This window comes from Anoplophora glabripennis, unplaced genomic scaffold, assembly GCF_000390285.2.
Source record: "Anoplophora glabripennis isolate ALB-LARVAE unplaced genomic scaffold, Agla_2.0 scaffold5, whole genome shotgun sequence".
NCBI lineage: Eukaryota > Metazoa > Arthropoda > Insecta > Coleoptera > Cerambycidae > Anoplophora > Anoplophora glabripennis.
Window position 1 is genome coordinate 1,298,420 of NW_019416525.1, and position 17,278 is coordinate 1,315,697.

General features: G+C 31.0%; 5 protein-coding genes across 10 annotated transcripts; 3 read left to right on the forward strand and 2 right to left on the reverse strand.

Annotated features, from left to right (window-relative positions):
• Nucleotides 1–123: 123 nt before the first annotated feature.
• Nucleotides 124–1,373, reverse strand: LOC108907471 (phosphatidylethanolamine-binding protein homolog F40A3.3). 2 transcript variants are annotated; one of them, XM_018711173.2, is made up of 5 exons: nt 1,256–1,373; nt 890–1,010; nt 711–834; nt 448–661; nt 124–396 (listed from the first exon to the last, which is right to left on the reverse strand). In XM_018711173.2, the coding sequence occupies exons 2-5, from the start codon at nt 1,007–1,009 to the stop codon at nt 258–260; spliced, it is 597 nt and encodes a 198-aa protein (XP_018566689.1). In that variant the 5' UTR covers nt 1,010; nt 1,256–1,373; the 3' UTR covers nt 124–257. The 2 variants fall into 2 exon arrangements, with proteins under 2 accessions (XP_018566689.1, XP_018566690.1); XM_018711174.1 differs by having other exon boundaries at nt 890–960; nt 1,256–1,366.
• Nucleotides 1,374–1,619: 246 nt separating this feature from the next.
• On the forward strand, nt 1,620–3,162 carry LOC108907470 (protein SHQ1 homolog). The gene has a single exon (XM_018711172.1). The coding sequence runs from the start codon at nt 1,733–1,735 to the stop codon at nt 3,119–3,121; it is 1,389 nt and encodes a 462-aa protein (XP_018566688.1). The 5' UTR covers nt 1,620–1,732; the 3' UTR covers nt 3,122–3,162.
• A 158-nt stretch (nt 3,163–3,320) lies between these two features.
• LOC108907353 (peptidylglycine alpha-hydroxylating monooxygenase) lies at nt 3,321–6,286 on the reverse strand. Its single transcript, XM_018710999.1, has 10 exons — nt 6,096–6,286; nt 5,620–5,677; nt 5,481–5,568; nt 5,340–5,415; nt 5,161–5,287; nt 5,054–5,102; nt 4,829–4,974; nt 4,629–4,771; nt 4,522–4,574; nt 3,321–4,422 (listed from the first exon to the last, which is right to left on the reverse strand). The coding sequence occupies exons 1-10, from the start codon at nt 6,213–6,215 to the stop codon at nt 4,251–4,253; spliced, it is 1,032 nt and encodes a 343-aa protein (XP_018566515.1). The 5' UTR covers nt 6,216–6,286; the 3' UTR covers nt 3,321–4,250.
• Nucleotides 6,287–7,485: 1,199 nt separating this feature from the next.
• LOC108907494 (casein kinase II subunit alpha) lies at nt 7,486–10,384 on the forward strand. Of its 3 annotated transcripts, none has more exons than XM_018711218.1 (6): nt 7,486–7,582; nt 8,207–8,478; nt 8,979–9,229; nt 9,282–9,641; nt 9,723–9,871; nt 10,015–10,384. In XM_018711218.1, the coding sequence occupies exons 2-6, from the start codon at nt 8,272–8,274 to the stop codon at nt 10,110–10,112; spliced, it is 1,065 nt and encodes a 354-aa protein (XP_018566734.1). In that variant the 5' UTR covers nt 7,486–7,582; nt 8,207–8,271; the 3' UTR covers nt 10,113–10,384. The 3 variants fall into 3 exon arrangements, with proteins under 3 accessions (XP_018566734.1, XP_018566732.1, XP_018566733.1); XM_018711216.2 differs by lacking the exon at nt 7,486–7,582 and adding an exon at nt 7,668–8,121; XM_018711217.2 differs by lacking the exon at nt 7,486–7,582 and adding an exon at nt 7,668–7,947.
• Nucleotides 10,385–12,169: 1,785 nt separating this feature from the next.
• LOC108907506 (histone deacetylase 6) lies at nt 12,170–16,639 on the forward strand. Of its 3 annotated transcripts, none has more exons than XM_018711233.2 (11): nt 12,170–12,323; nt 12,798–12,855; nt 12,914–13,134; nt 13,246–13,698; nt 13,748–13,940; nt 14,012–14,071; nt 14,520–14,973; nt 15,023–15,201; nt 15,252–15,568; nt 15,619–15,814; nt 15,869–16,639. In XM_018711233.2, exons 1-11 carry the CDS (start codon nt 12,310–12,312, stop codon nt 16,412–16,414), a joined length of 2,691 nt encoding a protein of 896 aa, XP_018566749.1. In that variant the 5' UTR covers nt 12,170–12,309; the 3' UTR covers nt 16,415–16,639. The 3 variants fall into 3 exon arrangements, with proteins under 3 accessions (XP_018566749.1, XP_018566750.1, XP_018566752.1); XM_018711234.1 differs by lacking the exon at nt 14,012–14,071 and adding an exon at nt 14,103–14,162; XM_018711236.2 differs by lacking the exon at nt 12,170–12,323 and adding an exon at nt 12,619–12,650.
• The last annotated feature ends 639 nt before the right edge of the window (nt 16,640–17,278 follow it).

A 17,278-nucleotide genomic window follows, 5' to 3' on the forward strand; every position in this document is an offset into this window, starting at 1 on the left:
AAATATATCCAAAGGAAAATAGAAAGAAGTTTTTAAAATAGCACTAGGCTCCTTGTCAATAACTTCAGAAATATATTCTGAAAACATTTAAGGTTTTATAGATACATAAATAAAAAGAACATGTAAATAATGTAACGTTAGTTCTTTACCCATTTGACAGTAAAGTGGCATCAGCATTAAAAATGTTTTATTGTAGATATATAATAAACGGAACTGCTACACTTTAGAGGATAATATAAATGAATCATTTTGGTTAATTATTCTCCCAACTGTTTATATAAAATGGGGACATAATCATCATATTCTGCTTGATAAAGGTTTCCAGCAACAGGCAGACCCAACTTGTATTTCTCAGCAAACTTCTTAATAGAAAAGCAGCCGCGGTTATCCCCCGATCTGAATTTAAAAAATAATTAACATAGAATTTGCCATCTGCATTAAATATACCTGTTAGTTAATCGTTTTTCATCAAAATTGAGCTTTGTACTTTGTTTATAAACCAAAAAAACATATCGATGCAATCCTGTATTTGGTGGTGGACCAGATCCTACATATTCAGACAAAACTTCTCCTTTCGACACATCATTGCCTGGAATGTTGCTTACTAGCCAGTGATGCCACTCTCGAAATTTCGGCTGCTGACGACTTGGTGCATCTGGGTCTAAAATTTTTAAATTTAATTTAACTATGTCACTATAGCATTTTCCCACCTGTCATGCAGAGCGTGTAAAAAGAATTATTATCTGCTTCCCACGAGACATTAGGTTGGTCTTTAACTTGGGTAGGAGTTAAAACATTGCCCAAATTAACAGTAACACCACTCGGATACTTGACCTGTCAAACAATTCAATATTTAAATTTAATTCAACTTATTAATTAAAGACAATACCTCAACAAGTTGTTTTGGAGCGACATCAATAACATCTGGTACCACTTCGTGCTGTTCCATGCTTTTTACAGCTGAAGAGAAAAAACGAGAAGTAAAGAAAGCTCTCCTTAACGCAAACATTCTAAAAATGAGCTTTCAAGGAAGATATGTCTTATTTTAGAATAAAAGCACTGAAAATCGTATTGTGCATAATGTAGGTATTTAAAGTTAAATTATAACTTGAATAAAAATAAAATATAGTTCTAGAATGATCAGTGGAAATAGTGTTAATGAGACCCGTCTTAAAAACGTATTTTCAGTGCTTAAACAGAATAAGCAAAAAATATATACACTACTACGGAATATACTACAATTTTTATTACTCACCTGATAAGTGATAACTGCAAATATAATACGATTATGAAATAGGACACGAATAAGGAACCGGATTACTTCTTGTAATTATTTGAGGTTAGGATTTAATCTGTGTATAAAATGTGACTTTCTTCAGTTTCTTCTTCGATAGATGCCGATTTTAATAACCTTGGTCGTGGTAAAACAGACTACAGATGATCAGAGTTGCCAGCTCCTTGAAAAAGTAGGTGTCAAAATAACAATCTGGGAAGTAACCACAGCGATAGATTTTTTAAATTTTATTTGTTTTAGAGCGTACACCCATAAAATCAAGTTTTTTCCATTTAGGTTAGATTTAAATTATTCTCTTATTCGTGAGCAACATATTTTCTCGTGCACTTTGGCAACCCTGGAGATGATTTAAATGTATAACCTAACTTTATTGTTTTGAGAATGGAAGAGTTGTATCAGTTGTAGTTGTATTAGTTTTATATAATATATTTTACCAAGATGCTTATACCACGCTTCGCTTTGTCTCAAGATTCAAAAACTCTGACCATTACACTATTAGCTCATCACTGTAAACTGGGAGAATTAGATGTTGAAGTAAACGAGAACTGCTTTTTGTTTTCCTGTTGGCCGTATTACTTACGGTTAACATTACCAGGAAATATAATAGACGATGAGAAAACAAAGGCTGCTTACGACACAGATACAGGAGAGTTTACTTTCTGTTACACCAAAGCAATCGAGGGAGAAATTTTTGAGGACTTAGATTTTATAACAAAGTTCTTAGTAAAAAAAGTAGATGTGTCTTATGGATTTGAAGCTGATGATAAAAAAATAACGATGTTATCTGGTGATGGTGTTGAAGAAGAAGGAGTAGCTTGTACTGATTTATCGCACATCTTAAATTCTGGTTTTGGCTTTGCTTTATTAGGAGGTACTCATTTCAAAAGTTTACATACTGAATATTTTGACGTATTTGAGGTAGATCCATTTAAAGTTAATTTACAAGATAGGCATATACTTAGAATGAAAAACGAAGGTTTAAAATTCAACGTGGATCATTATCTCTGTGATTTACTTGAACCTGATGAAATTGAGGAAATAATAAAACAGGTAGCACCATGGGAAAATTTGGAGACATCCACTTTGATTTTTACCAATAAAGAATTAGATTTCCTAAAAGATTTGCCGAACAAAGTGTACAACCTGAGCAGTATCCAAATAAATTTTTTGCATAACACCTTGATTGATATTCTTTATGCCTACTGCTATAATCAACGTACAACATACTACGAAGAAAATTCTGAAGCAGGCTGGAATGTAGTTAAATTGAGTGCTTCCCTCTCTTGGCTTGACGTGTTTGAAACTCCTAGAGAAACGCTCGTCTCTTCATTCCGTAGAAGTTTGATATATCCTTTGTATCGAAATTTCAATTTAAGTGAAAAAATACTTGTCGATATGAAAAAATTGTTAAGCTTAGGTGAAAAATTTATTATCAAATGCCTTATTGAGATATACTACATATTTTTAAATGGTGACTGCTGTAGATATATTTTGAATAAGCTCTTTATAAAAGATTATATCAACTACGTTATGAAATGGGATAAAAATAAGTGGCAAGAATACCTTCAAGATGTTTTCAGTATAGATATTAAAAAGGCTGATTTAGGCTTGAATTTACTCGATTTAGAACAACATATGCTATTAGAGCAACCAATGGCGAAATTAGAAATTAGAGACGATGATAGCGACGATTCATCGGAGACAGATGAGACATCTGAAACAGATACATCTGACACAGACGATATATCTGATGATGAAGGTTTAGATGATTCATCTCGTAAGGCCAATGAATTAAATGTAGGAAACAAACTTCATGCAGATGTTTAACTTAAAGAACAATTTTTAGTTATTTTTTTTTTTTAAATGGATTATTACAGTTTAGTTATATACTTAACTATTGTTTATTTTATAAACTAAAATTTTGTATAATTTTTATAGAATATATTTTTATTTGTTTTTCATGTTTTTTAAATAAATGAGTATATTATTATTTGCTCTTTATGTCCTTAAAAAAAAATCAAGAATGTATTATTCACCTATTTATTTAATTCATATACAATTCATATAACGGACTCTCTCACTGAATGAAACAATATGTGTAAATACATGTTACTAGACTATCTTGGAAGGTGAGACAAAGCTTTCAAATTAATAAAAATGATAAATTAGAGATTCGTTTTCCTCCCAGTAAACAGAGATTACTTATTTTTGCCATTTCAGCGTGATCATTATGTGATATAGTAAATTGATAAAAACAGTATTATATATATATATATAATAATTCAAAATTGAAAATGGCTGCACTTTTTCTCATCTTCCAAAAATGTCATATCTATGTCAGTCATTTCTCATAAATAAAAATAAAAAATATATAATTTTATATACATTGACAAACTATATAATTTGACTATTTGTTATATTTTTCATGTGCAGTGCCATACACAAATAAAATAAGTAAACAGTTTGATAATTTTTATCAAAAAATCAACCTAATTGTGCTCTTTAATACTGTCTGTTGCATCATACTTTCCAGTTGATAAATCAACCAATTACATAGAATTTGACTGGGGAATATAGGAACAAATTAGCCTACTTTGATATGATTCAAGATTCCCTGATAAGGAAAGGCAAAATGAAAGATATTTAACATTTGAGTACACACGGAAATATTTGTTTCTAGCTTTTGGTCCACCTATATAAATTCAAACCTGTAGGTAATTAAATACTAAAAGATCTACAGCTGGAATTAATTGTCAAGTCATAGTTAATTCTCACTCCATTTATACTCAAATTAATGTAAGTACGATGATAGTTAAGTAGATATGATAAAAAATAATCTCTTCAAACGTGCCCAAAATAATTATACAAAAATATAAGGTATATATATATAGATTCTCTTCTGGAATATATTCATAATAGTAAGTAGAAATCATGTTTTGGTCAATTGTTCAATAGCTTAGTCTAGACTTGAGGCTTCTCTATCTGGAATACTGTTTAAATCATTTCCTTCATTATTCCAGTGGTAGTATGGAGGTCCTTCGGTAGTGCAATATTTCATTTCTAGAGGCGTATCATTTTCGACATAATACATTAAATAAAAATTGCACATTTCGTCGTTATTTGTAGGTCTAAAAATTATGTGAAACAATTGGATTTAGAAAGTTACACACAAAATTATAATTATACGACAAAAAATAGAGGAGAAATTTATTTTTACAAACACTCACCCAACTTGAGTTACTCTATTTCTTTCTCTGCTGTCCATAGTACATCTTGCTGCCTAGAATTGGATATAAAAAAATATAATTGTACTAGTGCGTTTTCAAAGACTTACCAGACGGTCGCCATATTTAATAGGATTAGTGTCAAAGACCGGGTAGAACATTTGGGCAGTAAGCGGATCCCGCTTTCCCAGCAATTTCCAATGATCTTTTCCATAGATGTCTCTGCTGATACTATAACCAGACACCACACGACCTACAATAATTATTAGCAGTAAGAGAAAATATGTAATTCCCGAGTAATGCAAATTACCTAGACTATGGGTATGAGTTCTGTAAGCAAAAGGATATATTGTTTTCGGTTCGTCTATCAGGCATTCAGTTTCCATGTATGTAACAGAACGAGGTGGTATTGATCCTCCGACCCCCAAAAGCACAACGCCAGCCAATTTGTTTTGCCTAGAATCATTTTACTGCTTATAAATAATTATTTTATTTTTAAAAAGAAAGTTATTTTATTTCTGATATATATGCTTACCGTTCTTCTGTGTACATTAAAAACAATCCTGAATTATCCGTTACTTTATCTGAAAACAAAAAGATATTTTTCGTCTCTATTTAAAATATTTTATTTTACTTATTTACCAGGAAATTTCTTAGAGTAGTGGATCTGGAGAACTATATATTGTATCGCTGTACCCATACCCACTTGAAATCCAACATCTTCAGGAAGTTCTAGCGTTTTAGCATTTCTAGCCCATGCATAAAGGACCTAAAACACCAAATTTTTGCACAATTATTTTGCTAATTATAAAAAATCTTACGTGAGATCCTTCAGCACATGGACTGGCTTTCTTCAAATTACTGTCTGTTTCCGCAACTGCCATTTCACCACAATCCCTATGAAATTTAATAAAATAATAAGCTATAGAATTATTAAAAAACAAACACATTATAATCTTTACCAGTATTCATCTGTAGTACCAGGAGTGGTACATCCGAAAAGAAGCATGTGGTGTGCTACGTTCATCGTAGCATTCGGTTCAAATCCAACTAAAAAAATGATAAGGTAGTTAAGGTCCTATAAATTTAATTTATCTTTACCTATATAAAAACTTTTGTCATCAACAACCCTTACGGGTGTACATAGGTATAGTTCATCCTAAAAGAAATTATTATTAGTCCAAATTTTTGATTGAATAATTCAATTATAATCTAATTAATTTCTTCTCAAACAATATCTATGGTAAAGTAATAATATGTAGTATAACAATTCAGTATTGTAACAGTTTTAGTTTGTTATAGTGAAAACTGAGAAATTATTTTTCTCATACTGAAAGTGATAAATTAGTGACTTTATTCCAAAATTTACAAAAGAAAACTTTGACTTACAATAAAATTATCGTTATTGGTGGATTTAAATTCAGGGGAATCCTAAATTTTATTTAAGAATTAAACATTATTTTAAACTATTTTTTAAATCTATAACAAAAAGCAAAAGAAAAATATAATATATGCAACCCTATATGTACGTCTGTGAATAGCAAGTATACATTGGAAAATTTAAATTTGCCACTTACCCTGTTCGGATATACATTTGGCATTAGCAGTGGAAACTTTTTTACTTCACAGCAAGTAAGGTGGAAGATAAATAAAAATAAAACTACGACCGGCAAACATAACATATGGGTGCACGACATTCTCTCAAAACAATCGATATATAAACTTGTTAACCTTCGTTAGTTCCTCAAAATCTGACGTATCCACATCATCCTCACTACGCATGGATATTGGAAAGGAGATGATGCTGCCCGTGGTTTTCAGTGCTCTAATAAGTCAAATTTCCAATTAAAATTAAATCATGAAGCTTGATAATAATTAAACCTATTTTTATAAAACTTAGATAACTAAATTAGCAAGGGGTGCACGTTATTTATTTAGAACATGATGTAAATATATATCTATAGGTTTATTTAGGGTATCATATCTTTAAAAAATTATCCGTGGAAAGAGGGAATTCCCGTAATATTTCGCAACCAATCAGAGTTCAGTGGCAGCATAAATTTTGCGTGGATGTAATGACGTCAGAGCGTAGGTGTTAACCGCAGGAGCAGCATATGGTGCATTTGTACTTATTGCCCAAAATATTGATTTAAATATATTAAATGAGATATTAAGGTCTTATCAATCATATAATTCTTGACTTAATTAAATATTTGGCAAGTCTATATCTACATATGTCAATAATTTTAAATATTATATTTCAATTGAAATATTTTTTTGGTTGTACATATATTAACGAAGATTGATAATTATTAATAATAACATAAATTGATATCAAGACTTATTCTGTCCATTAAACCGTTTATTCTTTTTTTTAATACCTCAGCCCTTCTATTTTCTTACAACTGTCGTGTTTCTTACAGTAAGTTTGTTTACTATACTGAAAGGAAATCATATCAGTACACCCTTATCATGAAATAAAATGTAGCTGAAAAATATGTTGTACCCAATAAATTTTTAACATCCCTGTATATACACACATGCGCGGATATTGTGTGGTGTGATTGGTCAAATACGATCTATTGGCAGTCATGTGGAAATGCGATTGGCACTAATGATAATAAATACGACTTTATTTTAATGATAATAAATACGACTTTATTTTAATCATAAACAATAAAATACAGTGTTTTTCGGTCTCTACTTTTACAACTATAAATAATAGTTAACTTGGTATATATTTTTTGACAATGTATTGAAATAATTATTTTTTATGTTTCCCTAAATGTCAGTTAGTAAAGAATTGTAACCTTATTAGTATTCATTTAAACGTTTAATATTGAGTGCAAAGCTTTTCCATAAATAAGTGATATTTTTTATAAACGACTGTACAACAATTTACGTAAAAAGAAATCATTCAACAGAGAATAATTCAAATATTGGCGGATTTAAGTTGCGCCACCTATGATAAAATTGCTCCAGCTTGTAGATTTCTATTAAAATCAGTGGTGTGCAATACAATATTTTAACGATATAGACAATATGTTCTAACGGAATTAAACAGGTAAAATATTTAGAATTCTGAATCTGTATAAAGATTTTATTTGTGTGTGTTTTACGGAAAACTGTGGCAGTGGTCATTTTGGGTGTTTTTGGGCGTAGCACATGGCTAATGGGGGTGGTTGCACGCCGCTGGTGTCTGCAATGTAGTTTTAGAGGGGTATAGGGTATACCGAAATAAGCCTTCAATCCATTCTATCGTGGCGGGATGGAAGTTCCTTCCATCTTGATTCTGATTCTTTAGTAAGAAGCCGGCTACTGGTGAACTAAAGTAAATTGAGAAAAAAAATCGCTAGATCAGTAAAGGTTAGCTGAATTACTATGTGTTAATTGGATATCTGTAAATAAGTTTTCCTCGGAATGAACTAGGTATGATGTATTTAAGTGTAGGCTTTATCCATTCTTGCTAAGTCTAGTATGTGGGGAATGGCGAGTGCCTACCTGTACAAGGCTATTGACTATGAAAATCACAAATTTGAAGATTGTGATATGTAGTTATGCTGATTAAATGTTCTAGAATAGCGAAATTGTGCATTAAACAAGGTAACTTAGCCAATTTTAGCTGACTAGTTTTTAAAGTTATTCACTCTTGTAATACCAATTTTATTTACCTGATTTTTATTTTCAGTGTGTAACGAAGGAAGCAAGTCATATGTTCGACACTTTGTGAACAGCATAGTTCATCATAAAAATATGGCTGTATCTAGTCAGGCTAGAGTGTATTCTGATGTCAACTCTCACAAACCGAGAGAGTATTGGGACTATGAAAGTTATGTTGTTGATTGGGGCCAACAAGATGACTATCAATTGGTTCGGAAGTTAGGACGTGGAAAATACAGTGAAGTGTTTGAAGCAATCAACGTTACAAATAATGAAAAATGTGTAGTTAAAATATTAAAGGTTTGTGTTTTGGTTTTGCTTTTCTATGCATGGCTGAGGTATGGCATCACATCCTCTCTTAAATTTTCATAAACTAAAAAATTTGCACAAAATGCTTTAATAATAACATCACATCATTTTTATATTTAGAAAAAGTTTATTTAAATAGAATAAGGTCTCGAGTAATATTTAATCAATATCACATCATGTACTAATTTTAATTTTTGTGAATTTAGCCTTATAGAACAATCAGTAAAATAGAATTACCAACTGGTAGTTTAACTTCACAATATGCGGAAGAAGTATAAATCACTCAAGATATTGATATTATATTACAAGATTTTCTGAAGTAGAATGTAGATCTGTCAAAAAATAAAATCTGTCCGTCATCTGCGAATCGCAATATAAGTACCACATTCACAGTGGTTTCAGTTTCTTAGAGACTGATTTGTGTCAAATGTGTTCATTAAGAAGCTTCGGTATTAATATATGTTCATTTTTTTCATAAGTTTTTTTTTTAGCCTGTAAAAAAGAAGAAAATAAAAAGAGAAATAAAGATATTAGAAAATTTAAGAGGAGGTACAAATATAATCACATTAGAAGCTGTTGTTAAGGATCCTGTATCGCGGACACCTGCTTTAATATTTGAACATGTAAACAATACGGATTTTAAGCAGCTTTACCAAACGTTAACTGATTTTGACATACGATATTATTTATATGAACTGCTCAAAGCTTTGGATTATTGCCATAGTATGGGTATTATGCATAGGTACGTATTGTCACCCCAACTGTTAGATCTTGTTAACGTTCAATATTTTTAGGGACGTAAAGCCACATAACGTTATGATCGATCATGAAAATAGGAAATTGCGTTTGATAGATTGGGGCTTAGCAGAGTTTTATCACCCCGGCCAAGAGTATAATGTAAGAGTGGCATCTAGGTATTTTAAGGGTCCTGAGCTTCTTGTAGATTATCAGATGTATGACTATTCTTTAGATATGTGGTCGTTGGGCTGTATGTTAGCATCGATGATCTTTAGAAAGGAACCATTCTTCCACGGTCATGACAACTACGACCAGTTAGTCCGTATAGCCAAAGTCCTAGGAACTGAAGAGCTTTATGAATATCTCGACAAATATCATATAGAACTAGATCCCAGGTTCAATGATATATTAGGAAGGTAAGAAAATATCGTTAGTGACCATTTTACCGACTTCAATTTGTTCCGTTGGAACTTTTTTATACTTTTGTGGATTTTCAGACATTCCCGCAAAAGGTGGGAACGTTTCGTGCATAGTGAAAATCAACATTTAGTGTCTCCTGAAGCATTAGACTTTTTGGATAAACTATTACGTTATGATCATTTAGAACGCCTTACCGCACGTGATGCTATGGATCACGCCTATTTCTGTGAGTACATGTTTTGGAAAATAGAGAATAATAGAACAATTTTTCAATTAACTTAATCGATGCTTTCTTGAAACTTTGCTATTAATTTTTAATATTCAATTATCTTCTAATGTTTTCCTTAAAATGGCTTTATTTTGTTGCAGATCCAGTTGTAAAAGAGCAATGCAGAATGTTGTCAACGGTTTCTTCTTCTCCTACTCCCCTGACAGGCAACTTGTCTGTTGTAGGAGTAGGTGAGTAGCGAGCAAATAAGCACTTTCATCATTTCACATATGCTGTCATATTTTGCCATACACTATTTTTAAAATAGTCGTCGGACTCTTTCATATACTTTCAGTCAGTGACGGATTTTCCAGTACCTATTTAATTTTGTCCCTCAAATTATTCAACCATTTTATTTAGAATAATTTCAAATGACTGACGTTTTTCTGTGTATCATAATGTAATTGATTATGCCATTTATGGGATTCTTATACACTTTTGAGATATACAAATAAAATCTTATTAATTGAATTTAATTTTATTAATTAAATAGTTGTTACCATTTTCTTTTTTATTAACGAAAGTTATTTGAAATTAAGTTTTTGTGTATATTATTGTTAAAAACATCGTGTATTGTAATTGTTTTTGTAATTATCTTTTTTTTTTTATTTTTCTGTGCAGAATTATTAGTTGCTTTAATGCAACTAAATTATGTAAATTCCAAGTTATAGCGGCTAATAATTCTGTAGAATGTAAAACAATCATTGGAATAAACAATTCCGTAAATTATTTATGTTTATTTATAAAACTTTAATAAAATGTAATAATTATTAATTATGGTGATGTACAACCCTGTTATTGTACAAATACAAAATATTCCTTTGTAGAATTTTTGCGTCATGGCCCAAAGATTGACAAACATTTACTATTTTTCTTCTAGGCCTCCACTTCGTTAAGTAAATTTAATCGGGAGATTCACAAAGCCGTGTTTCAATGTAAAAATTGCAAATCGGTAAAAGTGTTCACTTCAAGCTGGCATTGGTGCTCACTCTTTGTGAATCTATTTTATTCGGTTAGAAACTGAACTATTATTAATAGACTAATAGAAAATAGTATTCCTTTGGCAAATATCCAAAAAAATGCGTCTGTTTCTTGTTAATGTCACAATTAATAGACAAAACTTTATTCTATTTAAAAAGGTGCCTAATTCATTGAAACTTCCCCTTGGAAGTGATAGTATTAAGGTAATCGGATTGATTTATTATAATTTAATTAAATAACCTGATATTTACTTGGGAGAAGAAATTATTAATCTGTTTTAAAAAACTGGACATAATTAGATTTAATATATATAAATTATCGCCTTTTTGTTTTTCATAGGGATTCGAAACAAAAGCATGTCAATTGCATTAATTATCTGAAAAATGTAGCAATGACTAGTTTTTTAAATATAAAATATATATTTCCTTCTAGTAAATATTGAGTTTAATTAGGAGTAAATGTTATCGTATTTTGGGCATCCCTCAAGAGTTCCTACAGGATTCAGCTGCTGTTGCAACATATATTATCAAAAAGTCAACAGCTTGTTAGTTAAATACAGTTTTGGGCTCTCTAGAGTTACAAACTAAGTGTTGTACTAAATTTTCTTTATATAAGAAAAGACTACGAGTAATAAACATTTTTATTGTTCTGATTTTTTCGTTGTAAATTATCTTTTGCAATAAACTTTATACAAAAATCATTATTCTCTTTTATCTTTCAAATCTTTGAATAATTGGAATGAACTATCCAAGAAAATTACTTGAATATTACAATCGAAATTTTTAAATTATTTTTCATTTTAAATCTTGTGTTAAACTTCCTTGGAATTGGAACAAAGGAAAAAAAGTGCAAAGGTGAGTATATTTCTGTTACTGGAATTACAAGAAAATTTTGCAGATATAAATTGTCCATCATTAGTTAAATATTAGAATTAATAGACTGTCATGTGTCTACTAAAACCAAAAAGTAAGCCTAATTGCTACGTTTTTCTAAATTTTGTATTATGTGGTACGGAAATAACGTTTCTTATGTAATACATTTTAAGAGTTAATCATACAGTTACATAATCCTGAAATGAATTTTATATCCATTTGACATTTTGCAATTTATTCTGATATCCATATCTCATATAATTTTAATTAAACTGAAGGAACAATCACAAGATTTTTACCTTTACATAGAATTACCTTTGAATAAAATATTGTTGGATCAGATATGATGCATAAAGCAAGTGAAGTGAACTGACCTTAATGTTATTCGATTTGTGATTTATTACAAAGGAAACGCCTCAAAGAACGATGACTCCATTTTTTTATTTTCTATTTTTATAATTAAATCACCTGTTGAAACTGCTCTGTGTATCTGTGATATTATTTATCAAATATAATTATTTAATAGTTGAAATATATATTCAAATGAAAAATAATGGGTAAGTGTATATTTTCAGGTTATAACCTTTGTTTTATTTATTACAATCTATTATTTACTGCAATATTACCCAGACAATATTATCTGTAACAATACGATTCTTAAGATTCTTATCAAGTAATAAATTTTGATCATAAAGATTTAGATTTATTATGTACCTACCTTCTGAATATTAAATATAACCATTACGATACTTATTTTTTATTTCCTTTAGATATTCTCGTTATCTATTAATAAAATATACGTAATTAATTTGAAGATTATATATTTTTAACAAATAAGCTCTACTTGTTTGTCTTCATTATGTCGTAATTATAGTCATTCGTATGTATGTACACTTTATCTACTGTAATCATTTGTATTTTAACATTTAAATTTTTATGAACTGTAACGTGGTTGAAAAAAATTTGTTTAATTATGTACAAATAAATGTAGTTTGTGTACTGCCTTATGTTAAAAGAATCTTATTTTATAGTGATCCTTCAACTTCAGGCTCAATCGAAAGCACATCTCAAAAACCTCCACTTAAATCGGTAAATTTAAATTTTAGTTATTTTTTTACCTCCTATACCATTCCTTATTACCTTACAGTTGAGGCAGTTGATAGCAGAGGGACGCAATAAAACTTTAAGATATTCGTCTAAGAAATCACTTGAGGTTGAAGTAATGGACCATTATGAGGCTGTGAATAATTATAAGCAATTCCAAGACAAAAAGACTGGCTATGTTGAGCAGGAGAGTACTGGTCATTATTGCATTTGGGACAGAAAGTATCCTGAAAATCCAGAAAGAGTAGTTTGTGCCAGAAGGAGGTAAACAAACTATAGTTTGCATCTTATAAACTTTATGTTGAATATATCGTATTGGAATTATATATATCTTTTCTAATGCTATAATTAAAAAAAATTATCTGAATTTTGCAGGCTAGAAGCCTTAAACTTGATAGAAAGATGTGAACGTATTACTCCTGAGACATTCCCGGAAGATATCTTTCTGCGGAAACATTCCAAGGAATTATTTGAACGCCTCAGGCAATGTTCAGAAAAATCAGATGCCGAACTTCAAGACGAATCTTCAAAATGGGATGCAGTTTTTATAACACGGGAAACTTTCGAAGACACCAAAAAATCAACCCAGGCCGCCTTAACCTTGACCCTAAAGGTGGCGAGAAACGAGTACAAAAATGGTTTTGCATTGATTCGACCGCCGGGCCACCATGCTATGGCAAATGCATTTTGCGGGTATTGTTTTATGAACAATGTTGCTATTTCTGCAGAGGTAGCTATTGCAGAAGGTTTGGCAAAGAGGGTACTCATCGTGGACTACGACGTTCATCATGGTCAAGGAGTACAACAACTTTTCTATGATAGAGATGAGTATGTTGTTATGAATTAATTTTACCAAGCTTTATAAAGTTATTTTTAGTGTTTTGTATTTTTCGATTCATCGTTACGAACATGGGGAATTTTGGCCAAATTTAAGAGAAAGTGATTCCGATTACATTGGAACTGGACGAGGAAAAGGTTACAATGTCAACGTGCCTCTTAACAAGACTGGCCTTGGTGATAGTGACTACTTGGCGATTGTCTTCAATATATTACTTCCACTTGCTTACGAGGTGTATATTGTCATTAAATAAACTGATCGTATTCTGTCTCATTATAATATAAACACTTTCGTCATTTTCAGTATAATCCAGATCTCATTCTAATATCCGCTGGATATGATGCTGCCATTGGATGTCCTGAGGTAAATTTAAAATTTTTACTTTTTTTTCTAGTTTAACCCTGATTTGGTGATGGTTTCTTCCGGATACGATTCTTGCATGGGTGATGAGAAGGTGAGGAGGGAACATTTTAGTTTCTTAAACTCCAACAAATGTGATATGTGTTAGATTGCTTTAATTAACTTTAAAATTTCATTATTTAATTTTTTTAACAATACTATTTTAAAATAATTTGGAAACGATTTATTAATTGCAATAAAAGGAAGTAAATTTCAGTAAGAATTATTTAGTAAGATTTATTTGAATTTGAATATTAAATATCTCTCGCCTCACCATGAAAAATAATAAATAAAAATAATAAGTAATGCATAATTATTTTTATTACAAGTTTGGGTGTTTCTCTATGTGCGCTGTATAAAACAGTTTTGTATGTTACAATATTAACAGTTTAAGAAATATTTTTATACTTAGGGAGAAATGCTTGTAACTCCCCACTTTTACGGCCATCTTATAACGCTCCTATCAGGATTGGCGAATGGAAAACTAGTAGTTCTTTTGGAGGGTGGCTACTTCAAAGAATCATTAGCTGAGGGCGTAGCTTGCACGCTAAAGGCTCTATTAGGTGACGTTTGCTATCCTGTAACAATCGAGTCTAATCCCACTGTAGATCCGTTACTGCAAGAAGTCATAAACAACATCAAATACATTTTACGTGACTACTGGAAATGCTTTAAGACAGAGGAACTGTTTGAATATCCGAGGTTTGGCAACATGGCAATTAATAGTCTTGAAGAACATGTGACTTGTTTGGAGTACAGAAAAGTTGTTGAAAGTACTGGCGTATATGAAACCGTCGATTGCTACCCTGTCCAGAGCAACGGTACCATCGAACGATTCAATGCTATGATACAAGAATTGAGAAAAGGTAAGTAAAGGTAAAGTTAAATTAAAAGTTTGAATGTATATTATTTTAGTATATTCCAAAAGTCGGACTTGTAATAATATCGTTGGTTATGTCTACGATGAGTCACTCCTAAATCATAAGCCGACGGGTGACACTGGAAAATGTCCTCCAGAAAGACCAGAACGTTTAACGGAAATAATAAAACGTTTCGAAGAATTTGGATTGAAAGACCGTTGTAAACATATTGAAGTAATATTAGTTTTAACTCCACTTTAGAAATATTCATCCTTTCGTTTCAGTTGATAAAATTCGATGAGAGAGCCTGGTTAGAAAAAGTACATGGTTCAGAATATATATCCAATATCTTAAATCAAAAAAACATTACGGAAAAAGTGGACTGGTACTTCAATGATCAAACTTCCCATGCCATTCGGAAATGCGTTTCTTCCGTTTTATCTCTTGCTCAAAATATTTCTGATGGCAGCATTAGAGCTGGTGTTGCAGTAATTCGCCCACCCGGTCACCACGCCTTATGCAACGGTGGATCAGGCTTCTGTTTTGTGAATAATGTCGTTGTCGCTGCTCAATACCTCACCGAAAAACTGCACTATAAAAGGTAAGAATATATTCTGTTTATCATGAAAAATTATTATTATTTTATTTTAGAGTACTTATAGTAGACTTTGATATACACCATGGAAATGGAACGCAAGAATTAACATACGAAAGGTCTGATATATTATATTTATCTATCCACCGTTTTGATCAAAACAAATTCTTCCCTGCATGTGAAGAAGCTAATTACACATACACGGGAAAAAATTGTGGTGAAGGATACAACATAAACATTCCTTTTAATAAAGTATGTAATTTAAACTTATTAAAAAAAAATACATTAGGTATTTTTGAATTTTAGGATAAAAAGAAGAATATCGATTACTGGACTGTATGGTACAAACTTGTGTTACCTATTGCATACTCGTATAATCCTGATTTTGTTATAATATCAGCGGGCTTCGATGCCGGAATTTTCGATCCACTTGGTGGAGGGTACCAAGTCACTCCTGAAATGTACGGTCAGCTTGTGCAAACACTAAAACCTCTCGCCTCGGGCCGAGTCCTATTAGCCCTTGAAGGTGGTTATCATCTTGAAACTACGGCACTTTCCATGGTGGCTTGTGTCAAGGCTTTATTAGGTGACCCATTACCTGTGCCGACATTCTCAGAAGAAGTGTCCGAAGATACGTTAGAAACCGTTAGAAATGTTGTGCGTCAGCAAAGATCAAAGTGGCCATTACTCGAAGTCAATAAAAGAATAGCCAATTTTTTATGCATGAGAGCTCAACTAACAAAGTTAGAAGAATTATCACAGATAAATCCTGCTGATGAAGGTACTCTACAGCAGTTCCGTGATCTTGTTATTCAATGTAGAAATAACGGCTCTGGGTTTTACGATGCATAATTCCTCTATTTGGCTTTAAAGTTTTCATTTTTTTAAAATATATTTGCAATTAATGTTTCGTTAATTATTTTGTAGGAAATAACTCGGCAATAATTTAACCATAATTACCATTTATTAAAAATAAAAATTTGCCTAAACATTACCAAATAATTTGTGCTATTTGTTAACGCTCAGTATTATAAACTTTTAATACATGCTGTTTTTATATTACTCATTTTTCTGTTTGTTAACCTTTATTAATTGTTTAATTTTAATAAAAAAATTAAAGAACATAATTTTATTATTTTTATTATCCTAGAACAATATTCTATTCTATATTTTATTAAGTTTAAACCAGTTAAAACTATTTTATGAAAATATAACTAATTCTGTATGTAAATGATATATTTTTTCTCTTTGGAATAAGTACATCATTTTTTAATTTTTGAGTCCAACAATCAGTAACAAATAGTGCTGGCAACTGAAATCGGTTTTTTGGATAGTCGGTTAACCGGTTTCGGTAATTCGGATTTTTATGAAATCCGAAAACCGGTTATTCGGTTATTCGATTCTTCAAATATCCGAAAACCGGTTATTCGAATCTTCAAATATCCGATTATTCAAATAACCGATTATTGCATCGATTTGTCTGATTGCAATTGACCTTTTTTTTTTGATCGATTTCTTCGTACACAAATTTGACTTCCAGATTTTTGTACAGACCTTTTTTTTAGACAATTTCTCCGAGTCTGTCTCTGTAAAGCACCGATTTTCAGATATTCGGTTTTGGCGATTCAAGTAACGGGTTATTCGAATAACCGGTTTTAGCAACTATTCGACTAACCGGTTTTATCTGAAATCGGTTTTTACGGAACCCGGTTAACC

Bases quoted from the DNA above. Each gene is read 5' to 3' on its own strand.
- LOC108907471 (XM_018711173.2), bottom strand. From the start codon at position 1,009: ATGTTTGCGTTAAGGAGAGCTTTCTTTACTTCTCGTTTTTTCTCTTCA. The intron at 835-889 runs GTATTGTCTTTA...ATTGTTTGACAG, and splicing joins CTCCAAAACAACTTGTTGAG to GTCAAGTATCCGAGTGGTGT. The intron at 397-447 runs GTATATTTAATG...TTTTAAATTCAG, and splicing joins GAAAAACGATTAACTAACAG to ATCGGGGGATAACCGCGGCT.
- LOC108907470 (XM_018711172.1), top strand. From the start codon at position 1,733: ATGCTTATACCACGCTTCGCTTTGTCTCAAGATTCAAAAACTCTGACC.
- LOC108907353 (XM_018710999.1), bottom strand. From the start codon at position 6,215: ATGTCGTGCACCCATATGTTATGTTTGCCGGTCGTAGTTTTATTTTTA. The intron at 5,416-5,480 runs GTAAAGATTATA...TAAATTTCATAG, and splicing joins GGTACTACAGATGAATACTG to GGATTGTGGTGAAATGGCAG. The intron at 4,772-4,828 runs GTAATTTGCATT...TAATTATTGTAG, and splicing joins AACTCATACCCATAGTCTAG to GTCGTGTGGTGTCTGGTTAT.
- LOC108907494 (XM_018711216.2), top strand. From the start codon at position 8,076: ATGCTGATTAAATGTTCTAGAATAGCGAAATTGTGCATTAAACAAG. The intron at 8,479-8,978 runs GTTTGTGTTTTG...TTTTTTTTTTAG, and splicing joins GTGTAGTTAAAATATTAAAG to CCTGTAAAAAAGAAGAAAAT. The intron at 9,872-10,014 runs GTGAGTACATGT...ATTTTGTTGCAG, and splicing joins TATGGATCACGCCTATTTCT to ATCCAGTTGTAAAAGAGCAA.
- LOC108907506 (XM_018711233.2), top strand. The intron at 13,135-13,245 runs GTAAACAAACTA...TGAATTTTGCAG, and splicing joins GTAGTTTGTGCCAGAAGGAG to GCTAGAAGCCTTAAACTTGA. The intron at 15,569-15,618 runs GTAAGAATATAT...ATTTTATTTTAG, and splicing joins GAAAAACTGCACTATAAAAG to AGTACTTATAGTAGACTTTG.